The sequence below is a fragment of the Narcine bancroftii genome, chromosome 6 (assembly GCF_036971445.1).
Source record: "Narcine bancroftii isolate sNarBan1 chromosome 6, sNarBan1.hap1, whole genome shotgun sequence".
Taxonomy (NCBI): Eukaryota; Metazoa; Chordata; class Chondrichthyes; order Torpediniformes; family Narcinidae; genus Narcine; species Narcine bancroftii.
The window spans coordinates 188226070-188244436 of record NC_091474.1 but is presented as its reverse complement, the minus strand read 5'-3'; the positions used below and the strand labels follow the sequence as shown (position 1 = coordinate 188244436).

Genomic DNA, 18367 nt, shown 5'->3' with positions numbered 1-18367 from the left:
TTCCAGGAAAGATTGCCTGTGAGATGGAGGTTGTCTTGATGGATTTGGATGGTAATTTTGCATATGACTCTTTGGCATACTCAGCCATCGTATTGCTCAACTACTAGCTGATGACAGCCTAGGTGATAGGCAACTGTGACAGATGTTGAGGAGATGGTGCAGGCTGGCTGGAACATCGAAGGCGATTTTTGGCAACAGAAATTCCTTTGATGTTTACCTTGTCATGTTCAAGGACATTTGCTGAGTATCTTTTGAATGTCCACCTTCAATCAGTTGGAAGATCATGCGACCTCGTTACGTCCATGACCTCTGTAATGAAGATAAAGGATTAGCTTCTTCCCCTAGTCAGCAGGAGTAAATGGAACTGGAACAACTGCTTAGTGCACCTTGTAAAACGCCCGCACCATATTAATTGAAGGTAGTGCCAGCACTGACTATGCAGGTCCAGACTTTGGACACACAGTGGAATTCCTTCTGTTGACCTAATTGGAATCGTGGTCGAGGACATGGTAGAGGTAACGGGTGGTGTATTTGTTGGACACACCAGAGATTTGGTGCTGCTGCCAGGTCCTTTCAGCCACCAAGCGACTTCTACAAACGGCAGGTGGGAAACGACCAGACCCAGCAGAAGTGGCAACTGCTGCCCTTGGGCATGTTGGCTGACGCCTCTTCCTCAAAGACTATCTCTCGGGTGTTCTTGATTCCAATGCAGAGATTTGTGGTCCCTCCAAATATGGAGGAACACAGATACCCTAATATGCCATGTGTCCTTTCAGCTGCGATTGATTCTCCTATTCAAACGTCTGGCCAGGTCATTCACGTTGGATTCTCATGATACCTTTTCGGAGGGTTTTCATGGTTGCAAATGTCACCAGTTCCATTTTGGGAGAGGATTTATGTCACACTTTTCATTGCTGGTGGATTTGAAAAATTGCTATGTCATGGACTGCAGCTCTTACATGCAAGTGAGCTGCATTTGTTGTCTCTCCAATGTCATCAGCAACCTGACAAGTCTTCAACATGGCTCCTGCCCTTTCCGAGCCTTGCTCAAGTGTTTCTCTTTCCTAGTGACCCCATCGTATCGTTGCACAGATGCTAAGCATGCAGTAACCCACCCCTTAAAGACTTGGGGTCCTCTGCTTGTAGTACAGTCTTGTAAATTGACCCCGGACTGTCTTAAAATTGTGAAATCGAAATTCAGCCACATGCAAGAGTTGAGCATAGTCTGCAGATCTGACAGCTGCTGGGCTTCACCATTGCATGTGGTTCAGGGGAAAGAAAAACGCACGAGGGTTGGCTGCCATGTGGCGATTATTGTTCCCTGAACAGTTCCACCATGCCTGAGGGATATAACATTTCCAGCTTGGAAGACTTCTCAGCAAAGTTCCACGGGCAACATGTATTTGTGAAACTAGATCTAATACGTGCTTATTATCCAATTCCAGTTGAGCCTTCAGATGTCGAGAAGAAGGCAGTAATTACCCCTTTCGGCACATTTGAGTTTCTGCGGATGCCATTCGGTGTATGAAATCCAGCTCAGACCTTGCAGTGGTTTATGAACCATGTAACTCGCTGGCCTCTATTGTGTACGTTTACATCGATTATATTATTGTTGTGAGCATGGATGAAGAGGTGCACAAACGCCACCCAAAGACTTTTTGTTATCGACATGAATGGAAAAGCTGACACAGTTGGCATCAACAGGTTGAAGCCGGCGTAAATTGACGGTCCATGTTCTGCATCAGGGCTGAAATCGGAGGATCAGTCATACTCTTGCCAGTCAAATCGTGCATCACTTGTCTTGCATTATCATGCGAGGTCACCCTGTCATAGCATGACAGTTGCAATCAGTCACCTCCTGGTGTGGTTTGGAGGCTGGGGGTGGGAGGGGGGGGCTGTTGCAGTGCAGTGCCGATTGCTGCTGATGACGTAACCAAAGCAACATGTGGGAGTAATAGCGTGCATGCACAGGTGCATTGAACATCAGTATGTGGGTGATGGATATTGGACTCAGGAGTCCAATGTGAGTGTCAGGATCACTAATGTGGCAGTGAGCCAATGAGAAGGTCAGAGGGGTTCGGCTGGGTTGTGTTTTGGGAACTGAAGAATGTAATGTTGTCTGAAGAGAATAAAGAAAGTCTTCTCCATTGTATGGTGAAATAAACAAATGAGTGTATTCCTTAATTGTATGTAAACTGGGATAAATCAGAGCAGTTATACCATCTCCCCACTTTTTTTATTCAGGAACCTGTCTACATTTTGCTCATACCTTGATGAAGGACTCAAGTCCGAAATGTTGGTTATGTCTCTTCATCTTTGCAATATAATGTACACTATTTGAACTGTAACATTGTGTTTTTACTTCAAAGTTTGGCTGATCAGACATTATTACCAGGGGCATTAAAGATTAATTTGAATATGATTACACTGGTACATCTCAACACTGTTCCTGGAAGTATGAAATAATAGAATCAGAGGTAAAATGGTTCTTTTTAGTGATATATTTGGAGAGTTTTGTTACTGACAGTGATGCTTTACTGAGAATGTGGTGCTAATTCCTGCCTCATATGTTGCTGTAAAGAGAGCTCCTCTGCTGGGAACGTGGTGAGATTACAGCAATAAATCATTCATGACCTGGTAAGGAATTTAAAAAGTGAAATAACTAAGTCTCCCAAAGCTGCGATTGTAATAAACGCAGAAAATTTTTGGAGAAACATAGGTCCTGCAATTTTGCCTTCGATGGATGCTGCAGGACGTGCTGTGTTTTTTCCCCCCAGAAATTTTGTGTATTTACTGGTGTGGAACGGTCACCTGCGAGGGCTGGTGTTGGGCAGCTTGGGGTGAGTTTTATTACTGCACAATGCTGAGATGCAGGGCTTGGCTGAACCTTGGCCAGCACCATCAGTGTGGAATGTTTGCAAGGGTTATTGGTCATTCTTCTATTCCTTCTAGCAGCACAGCTCTCCCCAGCCTTGAGGTTCACTATGAGTACCCTAAATGAAAATGGTGCTCGATCAAGGACACTTCATCAGAAGGTCGCACTTCAGAATCAGAATTTTGTCATCAACAAGTCATAAAATTCAGTGTTTTGCAGCAGTATATCATAGTGCAAACATTCATTTTATAACATTATATAAAAAAATTGTATGAAAAGTAAGGCAGTCTCTTTGGTTCATTGATTATTCAGGAATCTGATGGCAGCGGGGAAGAAGCTGTCCTTGTGCTGTTGAGTGCTTGTCTTTAGGCTCCTGTACCTTTTCCCTAATGGTAACAGAGTGAAGAGGGCATGGTGAGGGTCTTTGAGGATAGAGGCTGCTTTTTTTTAGTTTAAGACACTGCCTCATGGAGATATCCTCGATGGAGTGAAGTCTAGTGCCTGTGATGTCGCAGACTGAATTAACAACCCTCTGGAGTTTATTCTTGTCCTGAGAGTTAGCACCTCCATACCATGCAACCAGTCGGAATGCTCTCCAGAGTATATCTGTAGAGGTTTACTTGTCTTCAATGACATACTGAATCTCCTCAGACATCTCACAAAGTATAGTCGCTGGAGAGCCTTTATTTCTCGAGAGTGGAAATCCCCAAGCTTGTCTTCTTCCTGTTATTGATGTAAGTGGGGAAAAGACAGCATACTGCAGTTGACTGGTAAAATCTTGCTTTTCATCTTAAAGGATAGAATAATGCAAATACTATGACTTTAAAGAAAATTCTTCAAGGCACCATTGGCATAGCGGTAAGTGCAATGCCTTTAGAGCACCAGCGATTGGGACTGGGGTTTGAATCCCGCGCTGTCTGTAAGGAGTTTGTACGTTATCCCCATCTCTGTGTAGGTTTTCCCCGGGGGTTCCAATTTCCTTCCACTGTTTGAAACCTACTACGAGAGTAGGTTAATTGGGTGTAGTCAGCACAAGCTTGTGAACTGAAATGCCCTGTTACTGTGCTGTATGTCAAAAAAAAGCTGCTTAGATAGGAAACCTACCAGTACCTCAGCAAATGTACATGGCAATGCATATTTTAAATTATTTTTCTCGCAAACCAGATAGATGTAGATGATAGGCCAACATTAGTCTTTTGGTTTGCTCACTGCCATCAGATGTTGATTATAGTGTTCGTCTAAAGTAATGGGCAAAAGCACACCTGACTAAAATAGTGAAAGTTCATTCTTAGACTTGTACAGTAACAATGAAATATTCAAAATGTTTTTTCTCTGTTTGCCACGTCATTTCAAATAGAATTGTATATAATTGCAGGTTGTCCTTGGCACTTTTACTTTAACGTAAAATTCTACCCACCTGATCCTTCAGAACTAACTGAAGACATCACAAGGTATAAATGCATAAAATTAGTTAAATTCTTGTGAAAGTCATTGTTAAGTACAAGTTAAAATTGCAATCTGTGTTTTATGTTCTGGCAAGTTGATAAATCTGAACTGCATATCTGTTGATGCTGAAAAGATTGACTGCAAAGAACTTGTTTAAAATCTATTGCAGGTCTATACTGAGAGAAGTCAGCTGAATTTTGAGGCACTTTTGCCATTTGCTCCAAGAGAACTACCAATATGTGACCATTCAAACGGATGTGAACCCTGAATGAACATGCTAAGAGATGGGGCGCTACACCTGTCACTCTATTACATCCCTATTGGCAGATTCCACTCTTGTAGTTTCTCAGCATTAGCTGGGCAAATCACAGCTGTAGGCATACACCAAACTTGGGTTCCCCATTGAAGTTAATGGAGTTTTGATTTCAGAGGGGTTTTTCGACCTGTGAAATATGAATCAAATGGCTTTTAACTATTTTAATTCATTTTTTGTAGTTTTGAATGTCTCTGTCAATCAAGACATTTAAAATGCTTAAGTCATTTCCATTTCTGAAAAGCCATGGTTTGGACACCAGTATTGCCTACTGCCAAAAGTTGGAGGAATTTGGAAGTCACTCTGCAGTCTACCATTTGAGTCATCATCACCATTCAATTATAACAAGCCAAATCAAAATGATGGAGAGAGGAAGTGTTGGGAGGTGGGGGGGGGAGGGGGGTGGGGGGGGGGTAATTCTGGAGCGGTATATGGAATCATACTAGTGTATAAATATCTGAGCTGGCTTAATGTGAAAGTGTTATGACTGCAGATATCAGAGAGTAAATGGTTCTCCCATTAATCAGGGAATAATAGAATTGTTACTGAAGATGAGGTCATTCTGACCAAGTCTTTGGTTATTATTTGAGGAAGCCAATTATTGTTCCCTTTTTTTCCATGAATCAACAAATTATTTTCCCTTGAGTGGCTCTTCGATTCCCCTGTAGAAAATTAAAATTGATTATTTTTCTACCAATCTTGTTGCAAATATATTCTAAGTCATAAATTTCAGTTGCTGGTTAGGGGATTTTGTATTTTTTCAAGATGCACATTGTTTTTATCTGTGTGGATTAATAAGCTACTTTCACATGTCCTTTTCAATGATATCCCTTATGGTTAATCAGATTATTCATCATGCATTTTAATTAATGACAATGGAAGAGATGTCTATCTTCTAGAACATGACAATAAGAGAACTTACCTTGGTTCCTGGAGGAATTTTAAAAAAATCTTGTGCCTCAAATGAATGTGCTATTTACGACAATTTGTTCAGTCATTTCCATATAAAAGAGTGACTGGTATTAATCATATTGCCTTAAAATTCGCTTTTGATTTCCACTTGTGACTGAAACAGCTCAAAAGTAATTAAATCTAGTAGACAGTGTAACCATTATAACCTGAAAAATTAGAAAGCTGCAAATGGGAATGGGGAAAACTTGAAGATGTAAGTTGATTTATATAATTGGGATAATTTTAGAAAAAAATTATTATTGTTCTAAATGGTCACAGATCCTATATCCAGTGTGGGGCATATGTATTTATTGCAGAATTTAGGTCAAGAAATATAGTAGTCATATCCTGTGGTAATAAGGAATGTGTAGCTGCTGTGGAATTTAAGACTATATCAAATCCTGATGCACTACTTTGAGTAGGGCTCTCCAAAGTGGTTGCTGTTGACTCCAAGGGGTCAGAAAATCCCAGGAGGTCGATTGAACTTTTGGAGTTGAAAGAATTGTAGAGCTCAAGGTCCCCCGCTCCTACTCGCAGCCCAAGGTTTAATAAAATGAGTAGAAATTAAACACGATGCAAGGCATAACATTTAATAAAATTTTAATTCTGTATTGAAATATGATCTTAAGAAATGGATGTGAACTAAATTTTGTTGTTCATGATCGTAATTCGTACTCACAACTAAATTTTAGATCCACTGGAAAGCCCTCATTCTGAAATTGTGATTGACTAAATTAATGAATCAAAACTTGCTGTTAAATGCAGCTTAATTACTGGAAGGATTTTGTTTTGTAATTTAAGTTTTCAGATTTTTTTCCCCCAACCTCCATTATCTCTTGCAGATATTACTTGTGCCTTCAACTCCGTCAAGATATCGTATCTGGTCGCTTGCCCTGTTCTTTTGTAACTCGTGCCCTTCTTGGTTCATTCATATTGCAAGCAGAACTCGGGGATTATGATGCTGATGAACACAAAACGGGTTATGTCTCAGAATTACAGTTCGCACCAAATCAGACTAAAGAATTGGAAGAAAAAATCTCCGAACTGCATAAAGCACACAGGTAGAAATTGATATGGTTGTTTATGAAAGCTTGTCTCTCATGTCTGAAGTAATTAGGCTCTCATTGGGATATCAAATAGAAAGCACTGTCAAAATGACTAAATGAAGGCTTATTTGAAGAACGTACTGAATGTGTTGGTTATTGTACAATAAAGTTAAAAATGTTGGAATTTTTGTTGCCAAAATGATTTTGTTTTGGAAATTAAAGTGCCAGTACTGAAAATATAACTTAAGGATGGGAAATGATACAAGTCCTCGACAATGCACCAATGTTTGTGGATCAAGGAATAGTTAATATTTTGCACCAAAAACCCTTCGTAAAAGCTTGGAAGGGGAAAATGTGTTCTAAGACGTAGGAAGGGTTGCAGACAGGTGTACAGATTGGGGGGTTGGATTGACTTTTTGATGGTGTCTGATAAATTGGGGCCAGAGAGAAAACAAAGGTCACTCTTTGATCCATATTTTAACATCTTTTTCTACAAGGTAACTTTGATTATAGGGAGGGGATAGGTTAGATTGAGTTTTGGGATTTTTTTTCTTTTTTTGTTTAATTTGTTAAATATGGATTTAAACATGATTGTCATAGATCATTTCAATAAATTAGACAGAACTTTCCCTTTAAGTTCAAGGGTTAGTCTAATGTAGTTTTACTTATTTTCTATGTTTATATGACCTGTTATTTGTTTTATTAAAGACTATGTAGGATTTGTATGTCAAACTCAATAAAAATATTTTAAAAATAAAGAAAGTGTGCTGACCGGCTGCATCACGGCCTGGTATTGGGGCACCAACACCTCTTAGCAGAGAGCCCTGCAAATGGTAGTAGACACAGCCCAGTAGATCACAGGCAAAACTCTTCTCGCCATCGAGAATATTTACATGGAACACTGCCATCAGAGAGCAGCAATAATAATCAAGGATCCAGACGCCCAGCATGTACTCTGTTCTCACAGCTACCATCAGGAAAGAGGTATAGGTGCCACAAGACTTGTACCACCAGGTTCAGGAATAGTTGCTGCCCCTCCACCATGAACTCCTAAACAGCAGTCAAAGACTCTTACTTTGCTCATTATTTATTTGAATTTTTTTTGTATTTGTTTAGTTTGTTTGCATTTCTCTTTTTATTTACATTTCTCTTTTGTGTTTGTGTGTGTATATATATCTTTTTGAGTACAGTTTACAGATACCAATAAGTAGAAATTCTATCTGGCCAACAGGAAAAAGATTCTCATGGTTGTATGCCATTTTTGTACTCTGACAATAAATTTGAACTTGAAAGATGTTCCTCAAGTTCATGTTGGGCTTTTATAAACATTGCTGGAAGCTTCAATTATAGGTCAGAGTGAATGGAGAATGAAAGTGGCAGGCTCAGGCCCAGCAGATTGAACAAAGCTACTCTACGAAGCAATTTCCATTCTGTTTCTATTCTCTAAAGTGGCAGAGTGTTGCACCTCTTGCTGTTATATGGAAGAGTGTCACAAAAATGGTTGAGGGGAACAAAAGGATGAACCAAGAAGTCTTGAAGAAAATGGCCCCTCTGAAATATTGAGTGGTGAAGAATGGGGCTGTAATCTTTTTTGTAATTCTTTATTTATCGCACTATGAACCATATCAACCAATATATTTACAGATGCATCCCTTTAAATATTCACAGTGACATTTTCTCATTTTTTTCCCCATCCCTCCCTTCCCCCTTCCCACCCCCCTCCAAAAACAGTAAATATTGAACATAAAATACAATAAAACAATATCTTTATACAAAAGGAATACAAACAAAAAATACATGTCATCTACTTATACACATTAAATCTTTTTTTTAAAACTTTATTTAAAGATTTTATTACATGAATAAAACAAAGAAATTACATTTAAAGAAAAAATAAAAATGAAGTAATTATTGCAACACATTAATAACCTAACTTAAATCAATCTAACCCTCCCATTTATACGACCACTAAAAAAAACTATATATAAAAATAACCACCCTTCCCCCCAAAATAAAGAGTGAAGAATTAATAAAGTTGGTAATATTATATATATATAAAAAAACACTCACAAACAAATGAAAATAACAAGTAAAAATATTAATAAAAAAAAGTTATCAAATCTAAAATATCACACATAAAACATATTTAAATCAGACTTAATTGCATGTACTTAACAAATGGAGTCCACTTCAACTTATAAAAAGACATCTTATCTTGAATTGAAAAAGATATCTTTTCCATAATTAAACAAGACTTCATCTCTAAATACCACCTATCTAAGGTTAGTATATTTCTATCTTTCCAAGTAAGTGCTATACATTTCTTAGCCACTGCTAAGGCTAAATAGATAAAAGAAATCTGATAATCATTTAAGCCTAAATTGATTAATGATTGCATATTCCCTAATAAAAATATATCAGGATCTAATACAATATAGATATTATATAAACTATTAAATATAGATTGAACACCTTTCCAAAACTGTTGCAATCGATCACAAAACCAAACTGGATGTAAAAAGTATTGGCCGTCTGATCACAACGAAAACAACAATCTACTTTACTAAGACAAAACTTTTTTAATTTCTCTGGTGTTAAATATAATTGATGTATAAAATTATAATTAATCATCGCTAATCTAGCATTAATCAATTTCCGAATACTATTCTGACAAATTTCCATCCAAGCTTCTTCAGCTATTATAGAACCTAAATCTTTTTCCCATTTCAACTTATCTTTATCCCAATCTGTCTTATTTTCATTTTCTTGTAAAATACAATACAAATCAGATATATACCCCTTTTTTGGTATAGAAAGTACATATTTCTCTAAACTTGTTTCAGGCAATAAAATCATATGTCGGCCACATACCTGTTTTACAAATGATCTTAACTGATAATATACAAATACAGAATTTCCACTAATACCAAATTTCCTTTGTAATTCCTCAAAAGAACAAAACCATCCTTCAAAAAAACATTCTGATAAATTTTTTATTCCTTTCCTTTCCCATTGTTTCAAAGTAATATTGGAGACTGTAAAAGAAATAAGTTGATTATTATATAATGGCAATCGCCCAGACCATTTATTTTTGAGCCCCAATTTATTAAGTTTACTTGTCCATAAATTCAATAAATGTTTCAATATTGGTACATCATAAGTTCGTAATAAATTTTTATTCCATCGAAACAAAAACTCATGTGGAAATTTTTCTGAAATAACTGCCTTTTCTATCTTTGCCCAACTAGGTGGGTCCTCCGTATTCATTAATGCACTATGAAATTTAAATTGAGCTGCCTCATAATAATATTGAAAATTCGGTAATCTCAAACCTCCAAATTGAAAATCCTACATCAACTTTCTCATTGCTACCCTCGGAAATTTTCCTTTCCATAAAAAATCTCTAACTGCTTTATATAAATCCTTAAAAAAACTTTTTTTTAAAATAAGGAATTGATTGAAACAAATACTGTATCCGAGGAAAAATATTCATTTTTATAGTGTTAATCCTCCCCAATAAACCTAAAGGTAAATCCTTCCACCTAATCAAATCTAACTTAATCTTTTTTATTAAAGGAAGATAATTAATTGAATATAAATCTTGATATTCTGTATTAACATTAATTCCTAAATATTTAATTTGTTTAGTCCATTTCAAATTTATAATATTTTTATATATTGAATAACCACCTTTACAAATTGACAAAATTTCACTTTTAGCCCAGTTTACCTTATAACCAGATAATTGACCATAAGCTTCTAAAGATTCTTGAATTGCTGGTAAAGAAATATATACCCATTAAATCTGATCGTGTTTATCTTCTTATCATTTTAGGTGGTGGTGGTCAGAGGCCTGTTCTTTCTGTTATGTTCCATATATGGTTCCCAGGTTTTTTCAAACATTGTAACTTTCTGTCTTTTAAATTATATGTGATTTTTTTTCCAGTGGGATACACTTAAATTTGGTTATATATTCCATTAATGTTTATAGTCATATAGTTCAACGTGGCCATCTTATCTTATTTTCACTTCTTTTCTGCCTCTTCACCACCTCCATCCCTTTTTTTCCATTACTGTTTTTTTAAGTTTTCCTCTTTAATCAATATATGACAACGCACTTAAGACATGAAATGCCCCAACAATCCCCACAAGCAATAACCTTTTAACCCCAAATGAACCTTCCCTCCTTGGATTGTCCCTTGCCCCTTGACGGCAACCACAACTCCCCTTTCCATTCGGTTTGCGAACTTACTCGCAAGTGTCAACCAATTTCGCAGTGACCATTATTCTCCCCCCCCAGCATCCCCCCCAAGAACACTATTTTCCTATACATATAACAAAGCTCTTTCTTTTTTTCCCCTTCTTTCCCTTCTCTCATCCATCTTTAAATCTTTATATATACATTACTTTATATTTTTACACATTTTTGCATATTTTCTTGCTGATCTTCTCGTCACTCCTCCTCCTCCTCTCTTCTCCTGTCCTGCAAATGTTCAGCAAATTCTTGGGCTTTCTTTGGGACCGAGAACAGTCTATTCCGTTCCCCAGGAATAAATACTTTGAGTACTGCTGGATGTCTTTAATATAAAGTTATAACCTTTCTTCCAAAAGATTGTTTTCGCCGTGTTGAATTCCTTCCTCTTCTTTAAAAGTTGGAAGCTTATGTCCGGGTAAAAAAATATTTTTTGTTCCTTATATTCCAACGGCTTATTGTCTTCTCTAACCTTTCTTGCCTGCTCCAGTATGTTCTCTCTTGTCGTATATCTCAGAAGTTTTACCAATATGGATCTTGGTTTTTGATGTGGAAGCGGTTTTGGTACTAGTGCTCTATGCGCCCTTTCGATTTCTATTTCTTCATGTGAATCTGTCATTCCCAACCCTTCAGGATCCATCTTTTTATAAATTCCTTCATATCTGACCCTTCTTTGCCTTCTTTCAAGCCCACTATTTTTATGTTGTTTTATCTACTGTAGTTTTCCAATATGTCAATTTTTTGTGACAATAAATCTTGTATTTTTAATTTTTTTCTCACTCTTCCAACTTCCCTCTTAAATCATTTATCTCCATTTCTACAGCAGCTTCTCGTTCCTCCACATTTTCTACTCTTTTCCCTATTTCAGTCATGACCAACTCTAAGCTTTGCATTCTGTCTTCAGCTCTTTTCATTTTTCTTTTGATTGAACTAAATTTTAATGATAGCCATTCTTTTAATGACCTCATTTGTTCTTCAAAAAAGGCTTCATCTAAATTTTGACCTTCTATTTTACCTTCTTTCCTTTGAAATTCTTCTGTGTCTGTATCTATTTATGTGTCATGTCTGTATCTGTGTATCTTCATCCTTCTCTGATGAGCTGCTTCTGTATCCTTGCTGGGCCTCCAGCTGCTGTGTCTCCTTCTGTTGGGCCCCCCGCCGCTGCTGGCCCCCCCGCCGCTGCTGGGCCCCCCGCCGCTGCTGGGCCCCCCCCGCCGCTGCTGGTGCCCCCCGCCCCTGCTGGGCCCCCCCGCCGCTGCTGGGCCCCCCGCCGCTGCAGGGCCCCCCCGCCGCTGCTGGGCCCCCCCCGCCGCTGCTGGGCCCCCCCCGCCGCTGCTGGGCCCCCCCCGCCGCTGCTGGGCACCCCCCCCGCCGCTGCTGCGCCCCCCCCCCGCCGCTGCTGCACCCCCCCCCCCCCCCCGCCGCTGCTGCACCCCCCCCCCCCCGCCGCTGCTGGGCCCCCCGCTGCTGGTTGCTTTGTTGCCACTCATCCTCTTCCCGCCTGTCCTGGGTAAACTTGTACCTCTTACTTTGTTCGTTTTAGATTGGTCACAGTGTTTGAGCTACCGAAAGAAAATAGACACGCCGAGAGCACTTGAGTTTATACAAATCTTTATTACAAATTCTAAAGCTGATATTAAACTACAATATGCAAGCCCTTCCCAATTATACTTATCAACGCCTGGACTGGTCCCAACTCCCGACGCGAGGCAACGACTGTGCACTTGTGTTAGGTTGTCGTGGCGCCGGTAGCAGCTTCTCCACCTCCCCTGACCGGGACATTGGCTGGACTCTAGAAGTTCTTCTTCTTCTTGCTGAGAGATGTTGCCACCTCTCGGAGAGTCTCTAACTTTAGCAGTGGGACCATGGCTTATATTACCCAAAAACTGCTTACTCCAGCACCTATTCCCAGCACAGAAAAGAAAGATAAGCGAGCAAGCTAGCATGCTAGGCTTCTATCGAATAACATAATTTTCAGCTTATCACTTTGAATACAATGGTTTATTTTGCATCAAGGCTAGGCCTCTGACAGTCTGTGACCAAAACAGGCAGGAAGATTCAATGTTCTTTTGTCAGATAACTGCATCTCTGGGCCCCATAGTGGAATTTAGCTTATGTCTGCTGATTCTTAAAAACAAGCAGGTTCTCAGCCTTGCAGAAGCAAAGGCTGCAAAAGTAAAAAACATGGTTTAAAGCTGAAGGAAAAATCATGGTTTAAATCCTCCAATACACAGCCCTTCATTCTCTTTCTCACCACTCTTCTTTCTTGTTTGCCTCCCCAAGCCGAACGCCCTGATACTGCGCGTCTCTCAGCTGGCCACTCTGCAGCTGAGTCCCCCTCCCGCCGGCATTAACCTTTTCCTTTACTTGCGCACTGCGCACCTTCTCTTGGATCTGAGAGCCATTTTTGAAGTCCACCAGTCGGGAGGACACCGCTCCTCTCCACGGTGGTTCTCTGCTCCGACGTGCAGATAAGGCCTTCTTCTCCAGTGATTTTCCTTCTTTCCTTTTCTCTGTTATTCTTACTTTCTCTCTTTTGGGTGTCATCCACTGTCTCTTTGTAACTTTATCTTTCTCTTACTGTATTTTATGTTTATTGAGCTCTGTTTTTTTTCTTCTCTGGAGAGGGCTGGTTTCACTTGACCAGCCATTACTCCATCAAGTGACTCCCCCCAAGAATAGGGCTGTAATCTTGAAGGATGGAAAAATGTTTGAAGGTGCTCAATCATTTTTCGAAGGTGGGAAAATATTAGAGAAGGGGTAGGTTAACCAGGAGATATAGTCAAGAGTTCTGTTTAGCAGAGAATGTGACTAAATTCACATTAATCTTGGTCCTTAATAGGATTGAGCAGAAGCTTCTGTGCCATAAAATAATTGAATTGATTTTAAGGAAGGGTGAACCAGTCCCACCTTAACAGCAGAAAATACTTTTGATAGCAGACTAAGTCATGCTTGGCTTGATTAGCTATCAAAGCAGTCAAACTACAGTGTTGTTAAATTTCATTGACATTTAAAACGTACAAAATATTTCTAAATGGTTTGATAAAATCAATTATTCTTAATTATTTTTTTAAACAGTTACTTCAAGCACAAATGTAAACAATTAACAGAAGTCTAAAATATTAGCATTAGTTCTTTGCAGGTTTTCTCAATTGAAGACAATGGAGAGAAAAAATCTTTGCCTTTCATTAAGCCATTTGCAAGGGAATTTCTTCATCCTTGCTCTCCAGATTTGACCTTGTTTCAATGCGAATTCTTGTCTCCTCTGATTTCAGTGTAGAATTGGTACATGGCCACAAAATCCAGTAAGGCTTCAGCTGAAAAGTTCTTTGGCAGTTTAACCAATTTGTTAGCATGCAACAGGAAATGTATTATTGAAGTCTTACTAAAACTCACAAAGATCTCTTGTGAAGTCTGTTTTATATTGTGGCTATAATATTTTTTAAATATCCTAATGATTGATGAAAAGTTATCAAGAAACTGCTATAATGAAGTGAAAGAAATTTAATCTGTAGTGATTAACTTTAAGATCCTGTGACTTCCAATGACTCTCAAGGTTGAAGCCAAGCTCTCTAAATGTTTGGCTTTGGTGTCAACACTTTTCAAATACTGAAGAATTGAAACAAGCCTTTCATAATTGACCTGTCCTGGCTTTGACACGGTTCTTTAATTTTGTGTAAATAGCTCCATTTACCAATAATTGATTAGTATCCATTCATTGGCCATTAGATTACACAGCAATCCCTAATTTGGAAAATAATTCATTCACTCAACTTTGTCATTTACTTGAATGGTGGTTTTTATAATCTCTTGTTTCCTTCCACAGAAAGTAAATCTCCTTTCATCCACAATCATTATGTACGTGTTTTATTCTGTATTCCAAGTCATTTACATATATAATAAGGTGAGGGCTCTGAAGAACATAATGTTTTTGCCAGAATGCATTTTCTTATTCCTCTTGCCTTGCACCTCAGGGAATTACATCATAAACTTGTGACCAAAGTCTCAAATTGGTAATCTCTGGTTCTGGGCACTTAATTTGTTGAACTCTTTTTTTTTTAACTCCATATTGATACTTTCCCATCCAACATATTAGAGCTGAAAGATGTGATACACAATCCATTTAAACTGTTCATCTTCTATTGAAATGGTCATCTATTTTGTCTCTGGTCTAAAAACACTACTGTATGGGAGGTATGTTTTCTGCAAAATAAATCCAGATGACTGGCACTTTTCTAAATGTACCAACAAATTTGGTAAAAGAACCTGAACTGCAACATTTGTAAAGTTGCATGTTTTTTGTTGCTTGATTTTGAAACTATAAAGATGGTGTGTCTTGTAATTTTACTTTCTTGAATTGCTCAAAGCATGATAGAAATTATAGGCAGAGAAGTCACATTGTACATTATCAGTTAATATATGTGTTTAAAATGTATTAATTTTTATGGGTGATAATCTGATCTTTGGTAGATTTTTTTTTTAATAGAATTGAGTTCCTAATTTTAAGGCTTTTTCTTTACCAGAGGTTTAACTCCAGCCCAGGCTGATGCACAATTTCTGGAAAATGCCAAGATGCTTTCCATGTATGGTGTAGACTTGCACCATGCTAAGGTAATTGCTTCCCACAACAATAATGGAGGAGAGGAAGGGAGATGCCAGGTTGGCAAATACAATTTTTTTTTACTGTGCTAATCAAATCATAGTACTTTGAAAACTGATAATTATTTTTGTTTAAAAAGATTGTTATCAGTGATCAGAGTAAACAATACACTGCAGTTCTTTTTCAAAAATTACCACTCTTTGTTTTTTTTTCTTTTGTTGTTGATTTAACTGTATCACTCTATCATTCTGCAGTACCAGTAAAATTAACTTTCATAGATTAGGTGAAGGGAATGTGTTTTATCTGAATTTAATCATTTGTGTTGGAGTCATTTTAACATAATGGCCTAAATGACATTTGGCGGGGGTTTCCAAAAAACAATTGTTTTACACAAATGAATGTTGCAGTGCCGAAGTCGGGAACATGCCGGAGTCGGGAACATGCCGGAGTCGGGAACATGCCGGAGTCGGGAACATGCCGGAGTCGGGAACATGCCGGAGTCGGGAACATGCCGGAGTCGGGAACATGCCGGAGTCGGGAACATGCCGGAGTCGGGTACATGCCGGAGTCGGGTACATGCCGGAGTCGGGTACATGCCGGAGTCGGGTACATGCCGGAGTCGGGAACATGCCGGAGTCGGGAACATGCCGGAGTCGGGAACATGCCGGAGTCGGGAACATGCCGGAGTCGGGAACATGCCGGAGTCGGGAACATGCCGGAGTCGGGAACATGCCGGAGTCGGGAACATGCCGGAGTCGGGAACATGCCGGAGTCGGGAACATGCCGGAGTCGGGAACATGCCGGAGTCGGGAACATGCCGGAATCAAAACACTGTTTCATCTGAACTCAGTTCTTGGACTATGCTGAATCTAGACCTAATTAAACAATATCCTGGACTGAATGGCTGGATATATTTTTGGATCTGAGTCCTCAGCTTTAAGTCAGCTGTAGCTGGTGTGTAGCATGATCCCGTCCATTTGAATGGTGTTATCAACAATGATTTTTTTTTTAAGTGAATTCAGTTAAGCTTTTCATTTTTCATTATTTGATTTAATATTATTTTACTTCCCATGGGTAATGAGAATGCTGAACAACCAAAGGAACTGCTCACACTAAACATCCGAGACTCCTATCCATGAAACAATATTTATTTTTTATGTAGATGAATACTTGTCCTGAATATGTATTGTTTGTATGTAATATCTAGTTGTATGTCTGGGTGTTTAGCATCAGGGACTGCAGAACACTGTTTCATCGGTTTGTACTTTTACAATTAGATGACAATAAACTTGACTTGATTTTGTTATCAAATTTTTGTTTTTCACTTAGGAAAAAATTTAATGTCAGAGATGGCTGAAAAGGCCTTTGGTCCTCAGGATATTTGAGGAGTTGCCATTCATGGATTTGTTGTATTTTAACAGACAATTGTAGCAGCAGTCTTGAGGTTGCTGGGAACCTTCAACTCAATGTGAAGTACAATTTGAGCCATTGTTTGCACTCTCCCTCCAGCACTTTTAACTCATCATGGGTGTAATGAAGCTGTCCACACATGAAGGCAGCAATTGACTCTGTGCTATGGACATCCCTTTGTCACCAGAAATGAATCCTGGGACTTAATGTTTTGTATCATGATGGGAGTACTGCAGTCATTCATGAAAGTGCCACACTACTACCACCTTTAGGGCTGATGAGGCTGGGCAATAATTGTGCAGATTTATCAGCACCAGTTGGATTCCATAAATAAAGAAAAATCCATGGTATCTGGAATTCAAGTATCCAGCAACCCAAACAACTGGGGGGAAAAAAAAATCAAAGAAATAATTTAAATTAAAATGAAACTTAAAGTTTAAAATTGTGAAAGTAAATGTTCTCCAAAGCAGCCCACAACCCCTCGGTGAAGATGGGAACAAACATTCAACCATTGGAGCGCCTTTAGCAGCTATTTGAATAAACTAGTGCTGCCCAGGATGAAGAGCCAGCTGAATGCCGCTCATGCCCTGGCCATGTCAGCTGTTTGAATGAAGTTGGTTGAATAAATGGTGCCGTGCAGGGTGAAGAGATGGCTGGTGTAAAGGCTAAAACTTTGTGTTTTTGATTCATAGTTAATCTCCCTTTAAGAGAAAGTATTGTTTGTAGTGTTACCATAGTGACTATGATGTAATATGTTGTAATAGCTGAGCGGACCAAGAGCTTGCACCTCATTCTTCGAAGAATTCTGAAGGAGACGTAAGCTCGAGATACTTTTTGAATTCAACTTAATTCGGCGTATTTTGTTTAATTTTGTATATTTCTTGTATCTGTTTAAAGTTGAATGTTATATCATTATACAGTATGCTTTGTTCATCATTATGAAAATCTCAGTGCGAAGATATGCAAACGTTTATCCATTTTATCAACAAATTAAAGCTCCATCTACAAAGTTTGGTTTATTGGATTAATAAGATAGTAATTCGAAATATTGTTGCTCATGTCTCTTTGAAGATGACACTTTTTGAAATTGGGAAATACTAGAACTTAGAAAGTGTTCTTCATATTATGATTCAAAGAAAAGTTATAATTGTGAACTTTATTTGGAAGAAAGGCTTGTAAAATTTGTGAGAATGACAACTTGATTTAAAAGCAAGATGCATTTAAGCTGCAACAAGAAGTCCAGTTTTGTGTTAGAATATTCCAGAAGCTTCTGTGAGAACATGTCTGTCTAACTGCAGACACCTGTAAATTTGGAGAGATAAGGTAGAGCTCTGGTTTGCAGAATCTGGCAGGAAGCCCAGAAGAATGTTTTGAAAAGTTATTAAAACACCTGTTAAGAAAGATTGTGTGTATATTCAGATCCAAGACAAGCAGAAAAATCCTCTTAAAGAGACCACAGATTAACAAATTTGTT

At 38.5% G+C, this 18367-nt stretch overlaps 1 protein-coding gene across 18 annotated transcripts in view; it reads left to right on the top strand.

Moving 5' to 3' along the window:
* Window positions 1–18367, top strand: part of LOC138736875 (protein 4.1-like) — a 297080-nt gene that overhangs the window by 240255 nt on the left and 38458 nt on the right. For 16 of the 18 annotated variants that reach the window (XM_069887003.1, XM_069887002.1, XM_069887005.1 and 13 more), the window contains 3 exons: window positions 4251–4326; window positions 6428–6646; window positions 15407–15542. In XM_069887003.1, the coding sequence (XP_069743104.1) occupies window positions 4251–4326; window positions 6428–6646; window positions 15407–15542 (431 nt within the window). The remainder of the gene's footprint in view (window positions 1–4250; window positions 4327–6427; window positions 6647–15406; window positions 15543–18367) is intronic. The other 2 variants (XM_069887007.1, XM_069887019.1) reach the window with 1 other exon arrangement.